The 19850-nt window shown below is 35.6% G+C and overlaps 1 protein-coding gene across 1 annotated transcript; it reads left to right on the plus strand.

Annotated features, from left to right (window-relative positions):
- Nucleotides 1-692: 692 nt before the first annotated feature.
- LOC120251903 (uncharacterized protein OsI_027940) lies at nt 693-7134 on the plus strand. Its single transcript, XM_039260552.1, has 6 exons — nt 693-784; nt 3777-3963; nt 4055-4205; nt 4804-4841; nt 4925-5090; nt 6762-7134. The coding sequence occupies exons 1-6, from the start codon at nt 780-782 to the stop codon at nt 6848-6850; spliced, it is 636 nt and encodes a 211-aa protein (XP_039116486.1). The 5' UTR covers nt 693-779; the 3' UTR covers nt 6851-7134.
- Nucleotides 7135-19850: the final 12716 nt, after the last annotated feature.

Consider the following 19850-nt stretch of genomic DNA (forward strand, 5'->3'; position numbering starts at 1 on the left):
TTATAACTTATTTTATTAGCTATAATAGTGAAAAAAAAAACCATTATTATAGACCCATCGAAAAGCCTAAACACTATTTCTACAAATATCGCTTCCCTTGTGATGCATATGAGTACAAAATTTACTATTATAATTTCAAATTTTTATAAAGGAGTATACATACAAAAATATTAAAATGAAATATATAATAATTTGTAATTCATCATGATTAATTAAACTAATAATCAAGGACAAAAGAGGTGAAGATAAATATATATGTCCGTGAGCCCTGAACAAGTAAAAATTGCACGGACATTGATCAATAATTAGAACGCTAGTTCATATGGTCACACTTATGCCTATTACTCTCCCATATAAAAATGCAAAAATATCTTTCCTATTATATATTTACATGGATGGTAACCCAAATCTTTATTATTAAACTTAAATCCACATTAAAAAAATATTTTAAATTTTAAAAATAAAACATGAAAATATTAAGGAAACATATAGTCATTATTATTCAAAAATTAACTATTTGACATATCACAAATCTCAACTATCACAAGTATAATTTTGTCTTAAGAATAATAAAGATGTATATGTAATTTTTCAAATGATACAAGGGTAAATAGGTAAAAAAAAATCCATGGCTCTGCCCTTGCGACACCCTAAGGGCACTCTTGTAATTTCATACAATGTCAGATCACTGATTACCTGTGGACAAAAGAGCGGCTGGACAGCAGCCCATTGCAGAAATCATCTCCGCGGCAAGAAATTCATTCTAGGGTTTTTGCGAGATGAGGTGAGCTTCTTTTCCCCTCGTCTCCTTTCTCGCTGATCTTTGTAACGTTCTTAGGTTCCTTAGCTCCATTTGATTGATGCTGAAGTTATTGTTTCTTTTGATTCTAATACTGCCCTCCCTTGACCGCGATTTGGAATTTTCTCCGCCTTGTTTTCATGATGATCTTGAATGTATTTTGATCTTTTATATTTAACTAAAGTATTAGAAGGTCTTCCATTTTTACAGCAGTCTTGGTTAGTGTCCTTGCTAGTTCTAGGTATAATGGAAATTATCATTATCTGGAAAATATTAGTTTTGTTTTATTGTTTGATTGTGAAACTATAAATCTAATGCGCTCTTCATCAGAGAATATTGTGAACTCCTTTATTTTTATTTTTTTTAATTGTATTTAGATATGTTTCTTCAGCAACATCAGTTAATGGTTTATCCTCCAATGTTCTGTGCAAGTTTCACTGGGAATTTATGCCATATATATATATAAATATAATTTTCTCATATTACATTTTAATATTTTATACGAATATCAGATTGGTATGCCTTTAACTGCATATTTTTTTTTAACCTTTTAATCCCTTTTGAAGTATGCTTGTTCTTTAGCAATTATTACTGGCTGTTTTCCCTTAGTACTTTATTTTTTGCCTAAAATTGTATCTCAATTCCTCAATTCACACTATTCTTTTCTTGACTATCACAAAAATAAATGAGGTATACATTATTGCTTTCAAGTGTGTGTAGACGTTTTTTTTTGTAAGTAATACATTGCCTTCTCGGTTAGGTTAACGGCTAATTCCAATCCGCGAACTTGTATTTTCTGGAGACATATAAGAAAGTGAGAGTGTACACATAACTTCCACATTTACAGCGTCACTGATTTATGTAGATATTAACTGCCCACTCTTGGTGCTTATTTCAAGTTTTTATCATGTGGGGATAATTGTATTAGCTCTGATTGTTAACATCAAAAACAAGTCTCTCTTAACGAGGTTAAAAGGTCAATTATAGATACGACAAGGCCCACAATATCTTCAATCAGTTAGAATATCAGTGGAAGTTTATTTTACATCTCTCCACTAAACTTCTTTTTTTCTCATTGAGAAAACTTTCTTGTTGAGTTATTTACGGCATTTCACCTCTACTGTCGCCTGCATTGTTTAAGAATGATAATAGTATAACATCTGCTTACTATTTTTGACTCATTACTAACAGTCACTGGTAGTAGCAATGATGAAGAGAAATGAATAAAGTGGGTGAAAATGACAGGAAAATAATAAAAAAAAAGGTAGAAGGGCTAAACATAGGGCAACATGTTGGAAATAGAAGTCCAGCAAAAAAAATTAGTTACATGCAGGGCCCATGCAATTAAGGCCAAGTTCTTGAGGAAAATGGCAAAAGGCAAAAATCAGATGAAAATCAAAATTATATTCATCTTTATATAACATTTAATCCTCCTAGATGTTACCAAAGAATTTATAGAAGTAATCAGGAAAATAATGTAAATCAGCTCATGAAGGTTGGTTCTTGTAACTCTAGGTCCCTTGTCTTGGGACAAAGTCCTAAGTGTGGCTGATGTATCACGAGCACATGATCTTTAAACTTTGGTTGCAGCACCATTGACAATATATCCTTGTATTATTAGGTATCCAGATTATATCAATGATCATTGTAGAGGTGTCTGCATTGACTTGCTTTAATAGAACATATTAGTGAGTTGAAGGATAATATGATTTATTACAAAAATAAGATAAGCATGGGATCTATCAAGAACCAAACCAAGCTAGCATGAGTGTAAAGGTGTGTTCAAATATTTATTGTCCAAGCTGACTTTCAAAGTAGTATCTTATAAATGAAGCCCATGACTATTTCTTAGGTAATTTGAAAGCTAGCTTGTTATTAAGTATGAAAAGAAGTTTGTCGGATTAATCTTCCCTCATTATGAAGTTGTCTATGAAGAAGAGCAAGATCTAGATGGCTATAATTATGAAGAAATTGGAAGTGAAGATAGAGACATAGATTTAGAATTTGAATCTAATGATGATTTTTAATTTGTTATATTTGGAATAGATTTTGGGAAGAATGGGTAAAGCTTAAAAGTCATTAATCTTAAGACAATTATTTCATGTAATTAATATCAATATTGTCTTACATCAAAGTTAAATCTTATATGTATATATTTATATATATTTGTGTGTCTTGGGCAATATAAGGGTCCCATCACCTAGGGTGTGCCTTGCACCCTTGACAACATTGATTAGTGTTTTGTTAATTACCTTGTTTACAACATGACTAGCTAAGCGTTGAGTGGGTATATTATAATAATAACTAATAATTCTGCATTGTTTATGAAAAAGTTGAGAGACCGAGATATATTCATATCTATATTTACTATATAACTGATGTAAGAATATTTATTACCACTTTGATATAGGTGCTATTGTTAGTCATGTTGCAACAAATCAATTAGCCAAGCTTCAATACCATATCAAATGCAAAATAAGACAACATATCACATAGGCTCAATTCATCCTATTAGTGTAACCTTCTGGGTTGGATTGGGTCTTGGTGTTGTGTTAGGTTTTATCTATCATAGTTGAGGTTGAATTTGATTCAACTATTTATCAAATTGTTGTGATAAGATTTATTGCTTATTTGGTTTAAGTTGTTGACTTGTTGGTAACCGTCATACTTCATGGATTGCATGCCTCAATGTATTTGTATGTTTATACTTCTCTTTGAAAGTTATGCACAAGTGAATAATGTCACAGAACTCATTTGTGGAGTCAGGGCTTGAAAGCTTATGATATGCATGATATTAATTGCATATTGACATTTTTGTAATCCTTTTTATGGTTCTATGCTTTGCATTCATATTTTGGCAATAATACTTCCTTAAAAGTTGTTCCTTGTCATATTAACTGAATTTCAAGACTATAGTTGCTAACACAAAATATGCATCCTTTGGATATTATCTAAAAGTGGTCTTTAATAATTTCAGTCGTCATCCCGAAGTGAAGTGGGCTGAAAGATCTGACAAAGTCTACCTTACCGTGTTGTTGCCTGATGCAAAAAATGTGAAAGTTAATCTTGAACCTGAAGGTACTTTTACTTTTTCCGCAACTGCTGGCACAGAGAATAGCTTATATGAGTTGAAATTGGATCTTCATGACAAAGTAAATGTGGAGGTATGCACTTTTCTTAGTTACACATTGACCAATAATTACATCAGAAGTTTTCTACTCTGCCCTTGTGATGTCATGCATCTTTGATTATCAGGAAAGCAAAATAAACACAGGGGTCAGGAGTATCTTCTGTGTGCTAGAAAAAGCAGAGCAGAAGTGGTGGAATAAGTTATTGTCTGGTGATGGCAAAGCACCTCATTATGTGAAGGTTGACTGGGATAAATGGATGGATGAAGATGATGATGGTCTGTATTTTCCCATATGATTATTTAATAATGGTATTTCTTGTTTTACATGATTAAGAAGAGATTGAGAAGCCTTCAAAACCATATTTTCACAAAATTATCATATCTTTGAGCATTATAATTTGGGTACTAAAAATAATATTTCTGTTTAGTTAGTTTTAGGGGGAAAAAACTTAAAATGCACTATTTGTTTTTAATGCATGTTTGATGTGTAAACATGAATTTGCATGCATACTAGCAGAAATTGGAATGATTGAATTAGTAAAAATAAAGCATTCGTATCCTATTACCTTTTTTAAGTTATGAAGTAATCTACTTAGAGATGGATTAGAAGAACATTATCATATCCATTTATGCATTATCTTAAATTTGTTGTTTATGTATGTGAAATTTATATCAACTATAAGTCTATACCAACAATAATCAGTTCTTATTGACGATATCAAGCACCTGTTCTGTTCACACATGATTTTGTGGAGCCAGTGGTTAGTCCCCTGTCTGATATTTATTGATGGGTACTGCCATATTAAACTCCATGATAAGTTACTGATTTTGATTTATGTTTATTTCTGTGTTATTGACTCTTTGAGCTTATCAGGTCAGGATAAAGTTAACTTGGGAGGAATGGATTTCTCAGTAAATTCCATCATAATCTCTCTATTTTTTTTTTTAATATTTTTAAAATCTTTTCTGATAACCTTTTATATTAACTTGCACAGAATTTTGCTGGCATGGATGGCTTGGACGGCATGGGCGGCTTGGGCGGCATGGGCGGCTTGGGCGGCATGGGCGGCTTGGGTGGCATGGGCGGCATGGGCGGCTTGGGTGGCATGGGCGGCATGGGAGACGGTATGGATGATGAGTTTGATGATAGTGATGAAGAAGGTAATGGTCTAGAAGCATAGAAATGTTATTGTTACATTATTAAACATAATGAAGACTTAAAAACCATCTTCAATTATGGTGCGTTTGTTTGTTATCAATGTACCTTCAAAATTAATTCAAATAACTTGTTAATCTGCTTATGATGGTATATGTCTTATGCTTGTGTTTATTGTCTCTGGAAGAATTATTCTATTCATGTCATCATTTTATCTTCCAGTATTTAAAAAAAAAACTTTTTAAAGACAAGATTATGCTAGAATAGATGATCCATAATTCCTGTAAAATATTTAATCCCTGCTGCCTCAAAATCAAGTTAACTTTCCAGTTGACAAAGTTTTGTTGTGTTGTATTAATGGTTCTGTCATTTGGTTATGATTCAAAAGCATTGCAACAATGCATCATATATTTGTGGTTTCACCCTTAACTTGGTAACTGCTGTTATACTTTGTGCTTATAGCCTATTGAAGAGATTGAATTTTTATTTCAAATGTTCAATATACAGTTTCTCTATAGAGTGCTCAGGGCATGATGTAGTTTGAATTGTTTACGTATTTCAGTATATTTTTTATGCTTTAGTGTAGCTTTTTCTCAAAAGCAGCCTAGAGTTGGAACTGCAAAAGGCATCAAAGCCAGAGTTATAGTGGCCTATTCAATATTCTAATCAATCATTTTTGATTGTGCAATTTCTAGCTTGAGTTATATTTGCCTTAGTCAACATAGCTGAGTTTCGGAGCATTTCGTTTGACTTATTGCAGATTGGAAGTTTAGTTGCCTTGCTGCTATGTAAAATATTCTAGATTGGCAAGTTTGTAATCATATTTATTTCTTCATTCTCTTCAATAATTCCTAGACACCCTAGAAACTGTTACAATGTTCCCTCCTTAATGCCAGTACATGTGAACATGGTTGCTTGATTTGTTTAGCATGTTTGGTCCCGCATTATCTACAATATTTTCTTTTGGGATTATGGTAACACCTCTATCTTTGGTGCAAGCTGCAAAAGCTTTTGCTGTTTACTTTTTACTTTAATTTCTCTTAAAAAATAATGGATATTAACTTCAAACTCATGGTACCAAAGTGCCTTCTCTAGACCTTAAAATGACCTAATTTCCCAAAGCTGACTTCAAGATATCAGATTGCATTGCATGGTGTTACCTTTATTAAATGGTTGCCTCTGCCTCCTTCCTGCCTGCTGAAATTGCTGAATTCTATTTATAAGTCTGGTTAGACATTTTATTGGAAATTTCTCAGTTCTGTAAAAGAAAATTCAAAATTCTGCAGATCTTTGTCATAATTACTAGCATTTTGAACAGGTAGTTGTTGTTATTTCTGTTCAATACCTTTTCTTTTGACAAACATAACTGAGTTATCACAACTTTGTATATGCTTAAGTTAGGTTAAAATATTTGGCCCTCATAAATGTTTCTAATTCCTTGCCTTTCCATGTACCACACGCAAATGGACACTGTTATCATTTGTTCAACTTTAGTTTAGTTTTAATATAGCAGAACTGTAACAAAATTGGGTAAACTTTTCATAAAAGCATAATGATATCAAATAGGTTGGAAAAGAAAAACCTAATTACAACTTGTGAAAGTACAACATATTATAAAACAGAACTTTTCTTTTTTTTAGTGTTTTTATTTCAATTGCTTTCTTATTTTTTGGTAGGACAAGAAGCAGAAAAGACAGGAGAGAATGAGCATGCACAAGCTGAGACCTCATCAGAGGCCAAACCCGAAACAGCTCCAAGCAGTTGAGACAGGCCCATTAGACCATGTTCTCACTTTCTATGACCATTATTGGTTGCTGGTAAAACAGACTGATTCCAATTATGGTGCCCATTGATGTGTTGACGTTTGATTATCCTGCAGTAGCATTTATTATCATGAGTGATCCTTTACATTCTCTCTTTGGAGGTTCTTTACACATCTAACCTCTTGTTTGAGATTAATGTATTTTTAGATTGTGTGGAAAAGATATCGGCTTGCCATAATTATGAATGAATTTACTGTTGCTTTTCATATTAGAAGAATTGATTTCATTGTCTGTTTAGAGATGCCAAAGTATTTGCGCTGATAGTCTTCAGAAATTTTCTGTTTCATGTATACCCCATTGAGAGTTTCATGAACTTGCAAGTACTAAGAATTTCTTGCTTACATACGGTAAGTATTCACTGTTTTGATTTTGATTCTTTTAAAATTACCCAATGAATTGATTTGTCATAAATTTGTGCCCCTTTTGTACTATTACTATTATTGAAGGATTTAAAGATTAGACATATTTTCACAGTTAGATTGGTGAAGCAACTGATCTGTTTGGGTTGAATACAATCCAAATCATTTTTGAGCTAAGCTTTAACATAAGCTGATATATTCGAATTTACCTTGAAATAATATAATATAATATAGTAATAAAAGTATTTATAAATTTAAATTCCATTGTAAATCTAAACAGTAACGTAGGATGGTGGGGAGCAATGGTAAAATCTTTGTTGATCTTTCTTTGCCCAAGGGTATGAAGACTGGTTTGTCTGCTGAAGGTCTACTTCAGCTCCAAATTTGGGTGTCTTCTTGTTCAATTCTTTTCAAATATCTTAGCTCTAACAGTCGACTTTGTAGCTCTCCCTGATCTTAACATTCGAAAAAGGTTAAGCTCGAGTCATTGATACTCTCATGTTCACTTACCAAGTCAATCTAAATCTAAAAATAGCATCAATTGGCAATTCATACTAAGTTGTGGTGCAACGTAGCATGGAGTGAGGAAGTATTCAGTTCAAGAGAAGTGATTTGAAGTGATAAAATGGGTGGAAATACCACTACTATGTAGTGAGAGAAGTGATGACTTTTATAAGTTTTTAAGTGCATGTTTGGATGGAAGTAATGGTTCCTCCTTCAGGGCCATTACTTACACATTCCTGTATCCTTGTTTGGAAATATTTTTTGTGGAGGTTATCATTACCTGTGGGGGTCACCATTAATCCACACAAGGTAATGAAGCATTATCCCCATATTGGAGAGAATAAAGAAGGATGGAGGGACCAACGGCTTTTGGTTAAATTGGTTTCGGGTTCCTTACGTAGAACGCTCGTTTCGGGGAGGACCCGGGATCGAACTTCATGTCCTCCGCAATGTGAGGGCACGTGGGTCGGCGTTGAGTCTTGCTCACCACACGTGCATGTCCAAAGGCTCTGGTGCTTGTCGCCTTTTTAAAAAAAAAAGATGCAGGGTGAATGAGTATAAATTATCTATTTTACCCCTCACAATATATTAATATATTAAATAAATATAAATATATTAATATTAAAATAATTAATATTTATTTATAATAATCATATAATAATTATGTTAAATAAATATTAATATTTAATATAAATATATTAATGTCAAAATAATCAATATTTAATCTTAAAAAAATCTTATAATAATTATATTAAATAAATATTTATATTTAATATAAATATATTTATATTAAAAATAATTAATATTTAATTATAATAATCATATAATAATTATATTAAATAAATATTATTTCAATTATAAGTCATAAATTAATTAATAATTAATAAATAATTTTAATAAATAATTATATAATTAAAATTTATTTAAAATATTCTATAAACAACAATATTTATTTCTTTACATTAAAGACATAAAAGTAATTTTACATCATATTTTTTCATTACTTTTCAATTTCTAATAAATTAATTTTTTACTTTTCTCATTCCTGATAAACTAATTCTCCAATTAAACACCTTTTTCGTTATCATTCACTACTTATGTCTTTCCCCCTTCCTTCGTTACCCCATTCCCGTTTATTTCATCAAAGTAATTCAAACGCACATTTGTTCATTTAGGAGGAAATGTCACTTTTTTGATGTGACTGCTCTTTCACTTATGGTGTTCATTTGACATAACATGATGTTATCTCGACACCAAGTTTTATATCATACTTATTTCTATAATAGCGTGGGAAATAATTAAATAGAATGACATTTAGAAAATTTTAGTTTGAGTAGATTTTTTTTCAAATTCAAATTTTTAAAATTTGAATAACATTTTATTTTCAATTTGCAAGGTAATTGTGGTTTTTTTAAATGTGGTCAAATTTATAAAAGGTCAATTAGAATTTATTAACTTTTTTTAAATCACAAATTTAATTTTTTTGAATTTAAATTTATAAATTGACAACTTGTTATTTTTAGGGAAAAATTACTATTCACCCATCGTAATTTTTCAAAACTTCTCAAAAAAACCCCCTCCTACTTTTACACACCCCGGACATCCCTTCCGTTAGTGTTTAACTTCTCTTTTACTCCCTACCGTTTACTTCAAATGGGTCCATGTTGTGAATTCCCATTTTTGCCCTTGAAAATGGTGGGAAAAAGAAAGCGCCAAAATCACATCATGTCTCAACCTTTTCAAGGGCTTTTCGCTTGGTTTCGATAGACAATGCCTAGAAGTTGCATTACATCTTGTTCTTCTCCTCATTTCTCCTCATTTGATTTGTTCGACTTCAGTTCTGTCGGTTTCGTAATACGGTGAGAATCTCTTCGTTCTATCAGTTTGACCATTCCGTAGGTGTTTATTATGGCGACTCATTTTGGTAGTCATCGGGTGAAGTTTATCATACCCGAAATATATAAATCGGTTTCTCCAACAAAAAATGAAGTTGATTTCCATCGGATTGGTCAAGTGCACTCCATCTTCAAATGAGCTGTAGTCGATTTTATTGTCGAGACAGAGCATGTGCCATTGTCGTCTCCGTTTGAAAACGAATTCATTTCGTTGTAAAGTTCTTCTTGTTTATAGTTATCTATTTGTATATTTTAAATACTGTTTAACTATTTGCTATTATCTGTTTAAATATATTACCAATATGTTTAATAATTGTCATCTCCGTTTAACTTTATCTTTACATGTATAACTATTCATATTAACGTGTAAATTCTCAAAGTCTCTGCGTAAAACGGTGATCTTTTTCGTTTGATCTGAATTGTTGGCAGGTGGCACGTGGCGGTGGCAAGGTTATGAGTATCCCACGCATAAGAATTAATGACGCATTAATTCTTATGCACGTGAACTATAAATATCCGAACACCCGTTCGTTGTCATCAGTCAATGTCGGTCCACTGTGCGTTTAACTTTTTTCTCGGATATGAAGCGTCAGCCTACTTGTGGACTTCACACCATAAATAACAAGGAAGAACCCTTCCCATGGACAACCACTCCTCGTCGTCCTCATCATCCTCCTCCTCCTCCTCCTCTTCCTCCTCGTCATCTGCTTCCTGTGTATGATATTCGCTGGAGTCAGACGAAAGTTCGAAGATCAACTCTATCTGAAAGGATGTCTCGTGATCCTTCTTATCTTGAGAATCAATCAGCCGTAATCACGCGACAAGTTAAACTATCTTTTCCTGCCCAAGTCGAAATACTCGCATAATTGCCTGAATGCAGAGGATTCTCCAGCGGTGGATGACGGGCAAGCAATTAAGCGGGCATTTCGACTTGGGTAAGAAAAGAAAGTTTTCACTTATTGCATGATTGCGGAGGATTCTCTAGAGGAGGGAGATCAGGAAACATCTTTTAAGACGGAGTTGATATTTATCACTTGAGACTTTTTGTTACCGTTTAAGAGCCTTACGTCAGTGTACAACTATTACTTTCTGTGTTTAACTATTAGGATCTTCGCTTAAGTCAGAACATGGCACATTGATTAATAGACGTTTTCATGAATGTGTTTGTTTAACCTTTTTTAATGTTCTACGTTGTGCAGGTTCAAGTTGATGCGCATGTTATGCAACCGCCGTGAGCATTCGAATGTACAGACACTTGTTTCGTTCTACGAGGGTCGAGTCGTGAGTGTCCAAGGTCCGAGAAGACGTTGTAAATGTTGTAAATGTTTTATTTTAAATGAAACAAGCTTATTTGAATGTGAACTTATGATATTTAATCATATTCTCCATTGTAAATGTTTAAATATTTTAAACAAACTAACCTATTTGAGTGTCTCCTTGTGATAACTTGTGAAATTTAAACAGAGACCTAGTAAAAACAATTTGGGAAACAAAGAACGGCATTGTAAACAATACAAAAAATTAAACAATAATCAATTTACTCTTTAAACAATGACAACGGTGTTTAAGAAAATACATAAAGATGTTTTAAACGAGTGACCCGAGAGGTACCCATCTTCAATGGGATGTCGGTGAAAAGCATTCAATTTAAACAATAACATATATTTTTAAGCAGTTAAATCACTATATTTAAAAGCGGTTTTACGTATTATTTACATGATATAGACTTTTATTTAAACAGGGTAACCATTATTTTTAAACACTATATGTATCCGTTTTAAACATAAAAAAAAGCTTGACATTTAAACAGATACTCATGTCGAGCGATGACAATATGTCTTCATTGTGACAGTGACATATATTTCCCTTTTTGCCGTTGGGATGGAGGGAAAAATACCGCCCAATCACATCACGTCTAGTCTAACCTCTATGCACTTTTTTGTCTTCATCGTGACAGTGACATATATGCACTTTTTTGTTTGCCTATCTGACTGCTATTTGTTGTTTACATCTTCTTTTTCTTCTTCTTCGTCTTATTTTTGTTCTTCATTTCATTTGGTTTGTACGATTTGGTTTTCGACCGATATATTATGGAGAGTTTTTGTGGTATTGCTAGATTCAACGGGGAGGGAAGAGTGCTAATGTTCACGGCTCAGACTTCTTGGGAGTTGGTGTTAGCTGAGATATGTGAGCGATGGGGTCTCAAAGTTTCTCTTGTCAGGGTTAAGTTTATCACACCATATGGATATAAAACGGTTTGTCCAATAGAAAACGATGTTGACTTCCAGAGGATGTGTCACGTGCACTCCATCTTCAAATGTGCTGTAGTTGATCTTGTTGTCGAGACAGAAGATGTGCCATTGTCGAATCCTAATGAAAACGAGTTTTACTCGTTGTAAGTTCCTTCTCTTTTATTTGTTCCAGTTGTATGGGTTCATTAGTGTTTAAATATGTCCGTCACTGGTTAACATCTTGTACTAGTCGTTTACGTTATTCGGTAACTGCTTAAGTATTTAATTTAACGTTTAAATATTGTCATTATCACTTAAACATTATATTATCACTTAAACATCAGGTGACTGTGGAATGCGCTGCCGATGGTTGTCGTTGGCGCCTTCATGCATCAAAAGAGTATAACAAAAATACTTTCAGAATCAAGACAATCAACCCGTCACACACTTGTGGTGGTGGTATAGGTTCGGCGTCACATCCGAAAGTGTCCAAAAAATGGGTTAGCGCACGAGTGATTCAGAAGCTCAAGGACCAGCCCTTGTACAAGGTCATCGACAATTACAAACTGGCGTATAAGGAAGCTATATTCCCCATACCCGACGATGACAGGCCTTCAGACGGAAATCGTAAGCTTCGTTTGCGACCGCTGTGACGAGAAGGCGACTGGGCGGCCTAGGCGAAAGAGGATCGAGTCGCAAGCGTTTGATGTCCATGCGAGTTACATTACGTACCCTGCCATGGATCCGGTCACAATCGTAGATCTTGCAGATGAAAGCTGTCGTCGACTAGGCATTGTAAATAAGCCGACTTCTAAAGAGAAACATTGTGTATTGATGGCCAACTTTCTATATTTAAACTCTTACTCTTTACAATGAATGCATTTATTTAAAGCAGAGCAGAGTGTTATTTTTAAACGGATACATCGTAATTTGAAATATTTCAAACCGATGTTTAAAGCGATATATGGTATATTTAAACAATGAAACTGAAATGTACACAATTACAACGTAAATTAAACAATGAAATGAAAGCCCGAATGGAATTTAACACGCTTTACAATTGAAAACAAACAAAATTTACATTGAGATATACAAGTCATGTTCTTCGAAAACAAAAAAACAATGAATTGAATTTGTCGAGTTTACATTCGAAAACAAAATTGACATTGAGATATACAAGACATGTTCTTCAAAAACAAAAATTTAACCCGACTTGTGACGACCCTCTTTCTCATGGACGCCAGCTACCCTCCCTCCTTAAGTATGCGGGTAACATACCTTAATCCGAGGTAAGGAACGTCCCGTCTGCGGTAGCAGTAACTTCTCACCCCAAAATAATTGCTCGATAAACCGCATGAGCGTAGAGCGGGCGCAATCGACGCTTCCTTGTTTTTGGCGTGGGGTTTCCATGTCGTGCACGAGTGGGTACTTTGCCGTCGCCGACTCGCCGAACTCCATATCGACACAATTGTCGAATAGATTCCGCTGTCGAGATATGCAAGTTGAGATTAGAATACCGATTAAATACCAAACACTATTAATCGGACATAATTAAAGAACTTACCATGTCCAACGCGTCTTTATCGTACCCCGGACATGAAGAATAATGCCTGTATTCTTGTTTATCATTGTCAAGGACGACGACATGGAAGTGGCCATTCATGATTATCGGGAGGATGACAATTTGAACTTCATGTAGGTTGCGCACAACATCCCCGACCATAGCCATAATTGTTTCATGTGCATCGTCCTGTTTTGACATAAACAGCGCAAGCGGTCTAGTGATGGAGGCGCGCTTCTTGTAAGGATATGGCTCTTTGCTCAGCGACTTTTGTATTATGCATACGAAAGCGTCCATCACATCATCTGTGACCATCTCCTTCCCCTCAAGCAGCGTGTATAATTTGTCCTGTGTGGTGCTGACAGCGTCATTCTTCCACACGACAGTGCCGAGGTTAAACAATAACAGATATAATAAGACCATATTGTAAATATTTAAATGATATTATATATAATTAAACGTTAAGTAGACAATTAAACACTATTAGAAAATCGTTAAACACTATAATAAGAACTTTAAACACTATCATAAAAACTTTAGACTTACCCGTCCATAGAGCAGTTGAGGAAGATCCTCATCAACTCCTGCTCGTATTTGTTAAGACGAGATAGGCCAACCCATTTTTTTTTTTGGGAATAAAAGCTTTTCGAGCCGTCTGGTCCCATTGTTGATTGGCCTTGATCATCTCTCTCGTTGCTCGGTCGGGGTCTTTATGGGGCACTGCCGTTGAGCCTTCACGGTGTTCAGCACCAGCAACATCTTCCTTCGATGCGGGGACGACGGCGACAGCATTAACTGCAGACATATCCTTACATGGTTGTTCTTGTTGTGGGATTGTGTCTGGCTTCGATGCGGGGACGACGGCGACAGCATCAACCGCACACACATCCTTATATGGTTCTAGTTGTGGTGGGATTGTGTCCTGCTTCGATGCGGTACTGTCGGCCACGGCAACAGATTCAACGATCTTCTCAACCGTGGCCACGACAACAACATCATTGGGAGATACACCCTTAGCTTGTTCTTGATCTTCAGGGATTGTGTCCATCATTGATGCCGCAATCTCGGCAGCCGGTTCCACCGGGTCGGGGATTTCATTAAGAAGAGAGTTAACGACCTTCTCAACCGTGGCAACGGCCACATCATCTACGATGTCCTCCACCGTCATGGCCATGTCATCAACGGCGACAAACTCAGTAACAGCATTAGCCGCCGATGGTGTTGCTATTGTTTCATCGTCAGCCGGCGGTGGAGACAGAGGCAGTATTGTTCTCCTCTTTTTCTCAAGTCTCTTCGAATGTGGCCGTCTTGGAATGACCTTCCCGATGATGTCGTCGCCGTCAAATTTCGACGCCTCGTTCGTCCCGGGTGCTTCAGTTCTTTGGAGGGATGGCCCAGTCGGTTATGAACGTCCTTCCAGTGCCTCAACACGAGTGACAAGCCGAGGAAACTCGGTCATCAATATCTGGCACGCCTGCATAAGAGTTGCGGTGACATCTTCGCCTAATGTCGCCGGTGGGGCTGCCACGGTCGAAGGAGTTGCCATGGTCAGGGGCTTGCCACAATCGGGGGGACTGTCGTTGTCGTGGTAGGGGGATTGTTGCAAATCTACGGGGTAGGGGAGGGCTTCTCCGGGCTCGAGGAATGCGTGTGCGTGGTGGGGTCGGAAGTAGGAGAGCAGGCGTCGAGCGCGCACGATAGAGGTCGCCTTCTCATCCCCGCCGACGAGCAAGTGGTTCCCGGAGCAATAGCATCCATCCGTCGGTTGGCCCCAATAAATATTTCTTCTTCAAAGATTCACTGGAACCATTTCAGAAACTAACATATGTAAACCAAACAATTTCAGCAAAAATCATTCATTTTTAAACTATAAAAAAACTATATTTAAACAGAGTGTTTATATATTTAAACGTTATAGAATATATTTAAACGGAGAACAAAATATTTAAACCAGTATGAATAATTTTTAAACAGTAAATACAAAAGTTAAACGCTAAATAATATGTTTAAACATTAAAGACTTGTGTTAAACATTGTCTATGATTTATTACCTCTTTTCCATCGAGCGATGACAAGCTGGTTTCTACCGTCGCTTGCTTCTGGTAAGTACTTTCACCATAGCACAACATCCTTAGGATCTTGCCGAAATGGACTTTCTTCCCCTGCTCCGGTCACTCAGTAAAACCGGGACGTTAAGCGCGACCGAGCAACCCTTAATGTACCCTCGTGTTGGTCTTCTTCCCGGCGATCTATCTTGCACTCGAGTACCGCTTGTGGAATATCCTCCATAAGCCACTTGTACGTCGCCTACGCCCATGCGTATCGCCCCATGGCTGGTAGATCATCGACATAATCAGTGATCCAGTTCGGAACCATGTATGATGTATTTGGGAAGAGGACTGTACCCATGAGGTACACCATCAGGAGTTTGACAAAATTATCTTCTTCTCCCCTCTGTCGAACAAGTTGCACCAGAATGCTCTTGATGGAGTCTCTGTGTCTCTCGTAGGTTTTTGATAGATACATCCCTCCGAACGCTGACCGGGTTTTCTTCTTTTGAGAGACGACTATGTCACCATCGCAACGCAGACCAAGAACGAGGGCCACATCTTGAGGTCTGAAACTCAGCAGGCTTTCCCCGATCCTGAATTTATTGGTGCAACCATCGTACCTTTGCAAAAGAGAATCAAGAAGGGCCCTCTCTTGGTATATAGCTTCCAACTCGATGAACGCCGCAAAATGGTGTCCTTTCGAATAATCTCCCGATGTCGAGGGGTCATGTTATATTTCAATTCGACTAAGGTCTCCACTACTCGGGTGTCAAATAGCATCGCCCATTAACTAGGTTGACCGCCATAATCACAAGCTCGCGACAATAACAACACATTCAACATGCAGATTGACAAAAAGTTTAAGCGGAAATATAAGGTTTTTAAGCGGTAACCTCTCGGTTATTAAACGAGAGATATCAAATGTTAAAGCAGAGACCCATTTTATTAAACAGAGACAAGAATACTTAAACCGAGACAACAAATTTTAAACTGTAACATCTCATTTCTTAAACGTCAACCTCATTTGTAAAAATGCAACCATATCAACTGAAAGGGGAAATGTACATTATAAATATTACACAAATCATAACAATCAAAAAAACTATTTTGATAGTGTATACATACGAAAATGCAAAACAAAAACAAAAACCCTAGCCAGAAATCTCCCTTCGGACTAACAAAACCCCAGTGAGAAATCCCCTCGAGACTTCAATATCTTCCAACAAAAAGCAGGAGCACAAAACAAAAACCGAAAAAAAATCTTTCTTTGTAATGAGCAGCTTAACATAAAACCATACTCAATACCTTAGATTGCAAACTGATGAAATGCCAACTAGTTGCGCAGGGAACTTCTCCTTCGAGATACCGGTGGAAAGGGAAAAGCTGCAATTACAGAGGCTTCGCCGGTAGAGACAACTTTGGAGACAACTTCGGAAATGGAAAAGCTGAAGACGCGAGTTGAGAAAAAGCAAGTAAACGGCTCCAATAAATTCGCCTCTTTGGGGTTACCCTACGGAAACCCACCCCACTTCCTCTCAAACCGCCGAGATGGGTCTGCAGCCCACGACTCCCCCATGCAAGGCATTTTTCGTCCATAAAATTTGAAACTCATTCCGCTCACATCCATTACTGGGGCTTTGGGGTGTTTGAAAAACATAGAGTTTAAAAGGAGGGGGTTTTTAGGGATTGCAAAACTAACGGGGTGTTTTTGGCAATTTTACAAACTTAGAGGTTTTTTTGGCAATTTCCACTTTTTTTTATAAAATTAGGAAAATATAACTTAAATCATTAGTACTTAAGTTAATATGGTAATATTACTTGGAACAATAATTTGACTCTATGAGTTAGCTCGTGGATATGCAAGAAGATGCCCAATTGGAGATTTATATTTGATTCTTTTGATTGTATTACATAAATAAAGAACCAAAAAACTTTAAATATCACATCATTGATAGGTACATACAATATTTGAATCTATGCTGCAAAAATGGCTGCAGAATGAAAATACTCACATTGAAACAATACACAAAAACTTTCCAATGTGGTTGCAATGACCTGAAACATCACACGGAAAACTTTATTTAATTCCTCTTTCAAGACTGATTTCATTAAGAAACTCACATACTCTAATAATAACTAAAAATTAAAACAAAATAACAAAGTTTCAAGGTTCATGTCCAAGTAACTTCAGAACAAGAAAAGAATCCATACAAACTTTTGCTTCACATGATTATTACATAAAGAAATAACAACTATTTTTTACTATATTTGTGTTGTTCCTCTATTAAGATTGTTTTGGTTCCACCTTCAAGATTGACTTGTATTAGTATACCCAAGAAGAACTTGGGAATAACCTGGAAAGAAATCCATTGACACATGTGCTAAGGGTAACATTGTTCATACCATTGTTCTCGAGGCGCTTGCCCATGTTCAGGGTCATATTAATTGTCATAAGAGCCTTTTGGGTCAGGGCCTATTATTGAACAATTTCTCGGACGCTAATGGTCAATTTCTCTTCATCCACACCCATCTCAACCAGAACATCAAGGTGAGTGCATTTGGTTTCTTTTTCTCCAAATCTAATTACTCTGTTTCATTCGCAGGCTGCTGCTCTCAACACATTGATAATATTGTTGCTAATAACCTCCTTGTGTTGGAAACTGCGCTCCTTGTTGCTCTTGATAACCATCTGGTTGTGCGGCATATCTTCAATGAAAATAACTCAACCGGCGATCTCATCTCAAATCCAAACTCTATCACTTCTTGGTGTGACAGCAACCTGCTTCTCAGTATTCAATTTCTTGCATAGAAGAGATATGTACCTTGGATGATTATCCTTGTGGCAGGACATCCTCAAATCCATGTCAAAAAGAACAAAGTTATTCACAAGTTTAAATGCAAACAAAAATAGTTCTACTAAATACTATTAAAAACAAAGCAAATACATGTAGACTTCGATAGCATCCTCACGGGGCCGGAATCTCTCATAAAAGCAATAAAGTTATCCAGCCACATCTTGGGCAGAGATGGCTTCCCCAAGTAAAAAGCCTCAGTGAGATCTTGTTAACCGCAATGTTTCAAAGACTATCCATGTCCACATTACCATAAAGCATCTGCTCATTTCTCTTTCCATGCCTTCTTCTTAGTTACAGGGAAAGATATTCAATACATTAAAGAAAAGACAGCAATTTAAGGATGTAATGATCCGTCTAACTGTTTAACTAACAAATAACGGCTACTACATATAGCTCCAAGCACGTCATTAAAATACTTGCTCGTAGTCACACTTGATCTAATAAAATCAAATTTCATTGTCGTATTTTTTTGCATGGTGCCCATTCCTTTATTAGGACTTAGATGGTATCTCTCAAATAACCACATTCTCTTAATATCATGTAAAGCCTATGAAAAATGTCCTTGTCATTCGTATGTATTTAACATAATTTTGGATTCCTTCATCTAATTCTCAAGTTATGTATGCACTTCAATCAATATTCCTAATTAGGGAAGGCTTGAGGTAGTACACATTATTGTTGTCTGTTAGCCAATATGACTAAAATGACTACCACAGCTATAAATGTTATTGTTTTGGTATAAATGAGATTATTGAAATTGTCATTAGCCATTAGTGATCTATATTTAATTAAGACAAAAATTTTAAAATGCATGACATAGTAGGATGAATAAATATTGTAAAATTTTAGCGTACATTTTAAAAAATAATGTCTCCCTCATGACATCACAGGGTTGTCCATTAGATCCAATGAATAAGTTGAGCCATGTAATCCATGTTCATCAACTATTGAAATGCTCACAAAACAGATTGAGTGAGTGTTTAAAATATAATAATATTGAAATCAATATCATAGCACAATTACTACCAAAAAAGGAAAAAGATAAATAAAATATAACAATAGATCATTTAAACATACACCAATACAGGCATAGTCGGTTCTAGCTAGACGTGGCCATTTTGAACCGAAACCGTGGAACCGAACCGGAACCAAACCGCCAAAAACCGGAACCGGAACCGGAAAAACCGTAATCGTCCTAAAACCGGAACCGGAACCTTCATATAAGGTTCGGTTCCGGTTTCAAAATTTAAAAACCGTGGAACCGGCGGTTCAACCGGCGGTTCCAACAGACGGTTCCATATGCGGTTCAACCGGCAATTCCACATACGGTTCAACCAAAGGTTCAAAACAAAAGTTCATATTATATTATATAAATATAATATGAATAATGTCATACTATATAAATAACGTCATTTATGATTAGGTTTTTATTTTGTTAATATCATTAATTAGTAATTAATTAAGTAATTGCATGTTTAAAGATATT

Source organism: Dioscorea cayenensis, chromosome 20 (assembly GCF_009730915.1).
Source record: "Dioscorea cayenensis subsp. rotundata cultivar TDr96_F1 chromosome 20, TDr96_F1_v2_PseudoChromosome.rev07_lg8_w22 25.fasta, whole genome shotgun sequence".
Taxonomy (NCBI): domain Eukaryota; kingdom Viridiplantae; phylum Streptophyta; class Magnoliopsida; order Dioscoreales; family Dioscoreaceae; genus Dioscorea; species Dioscorea cayenensis.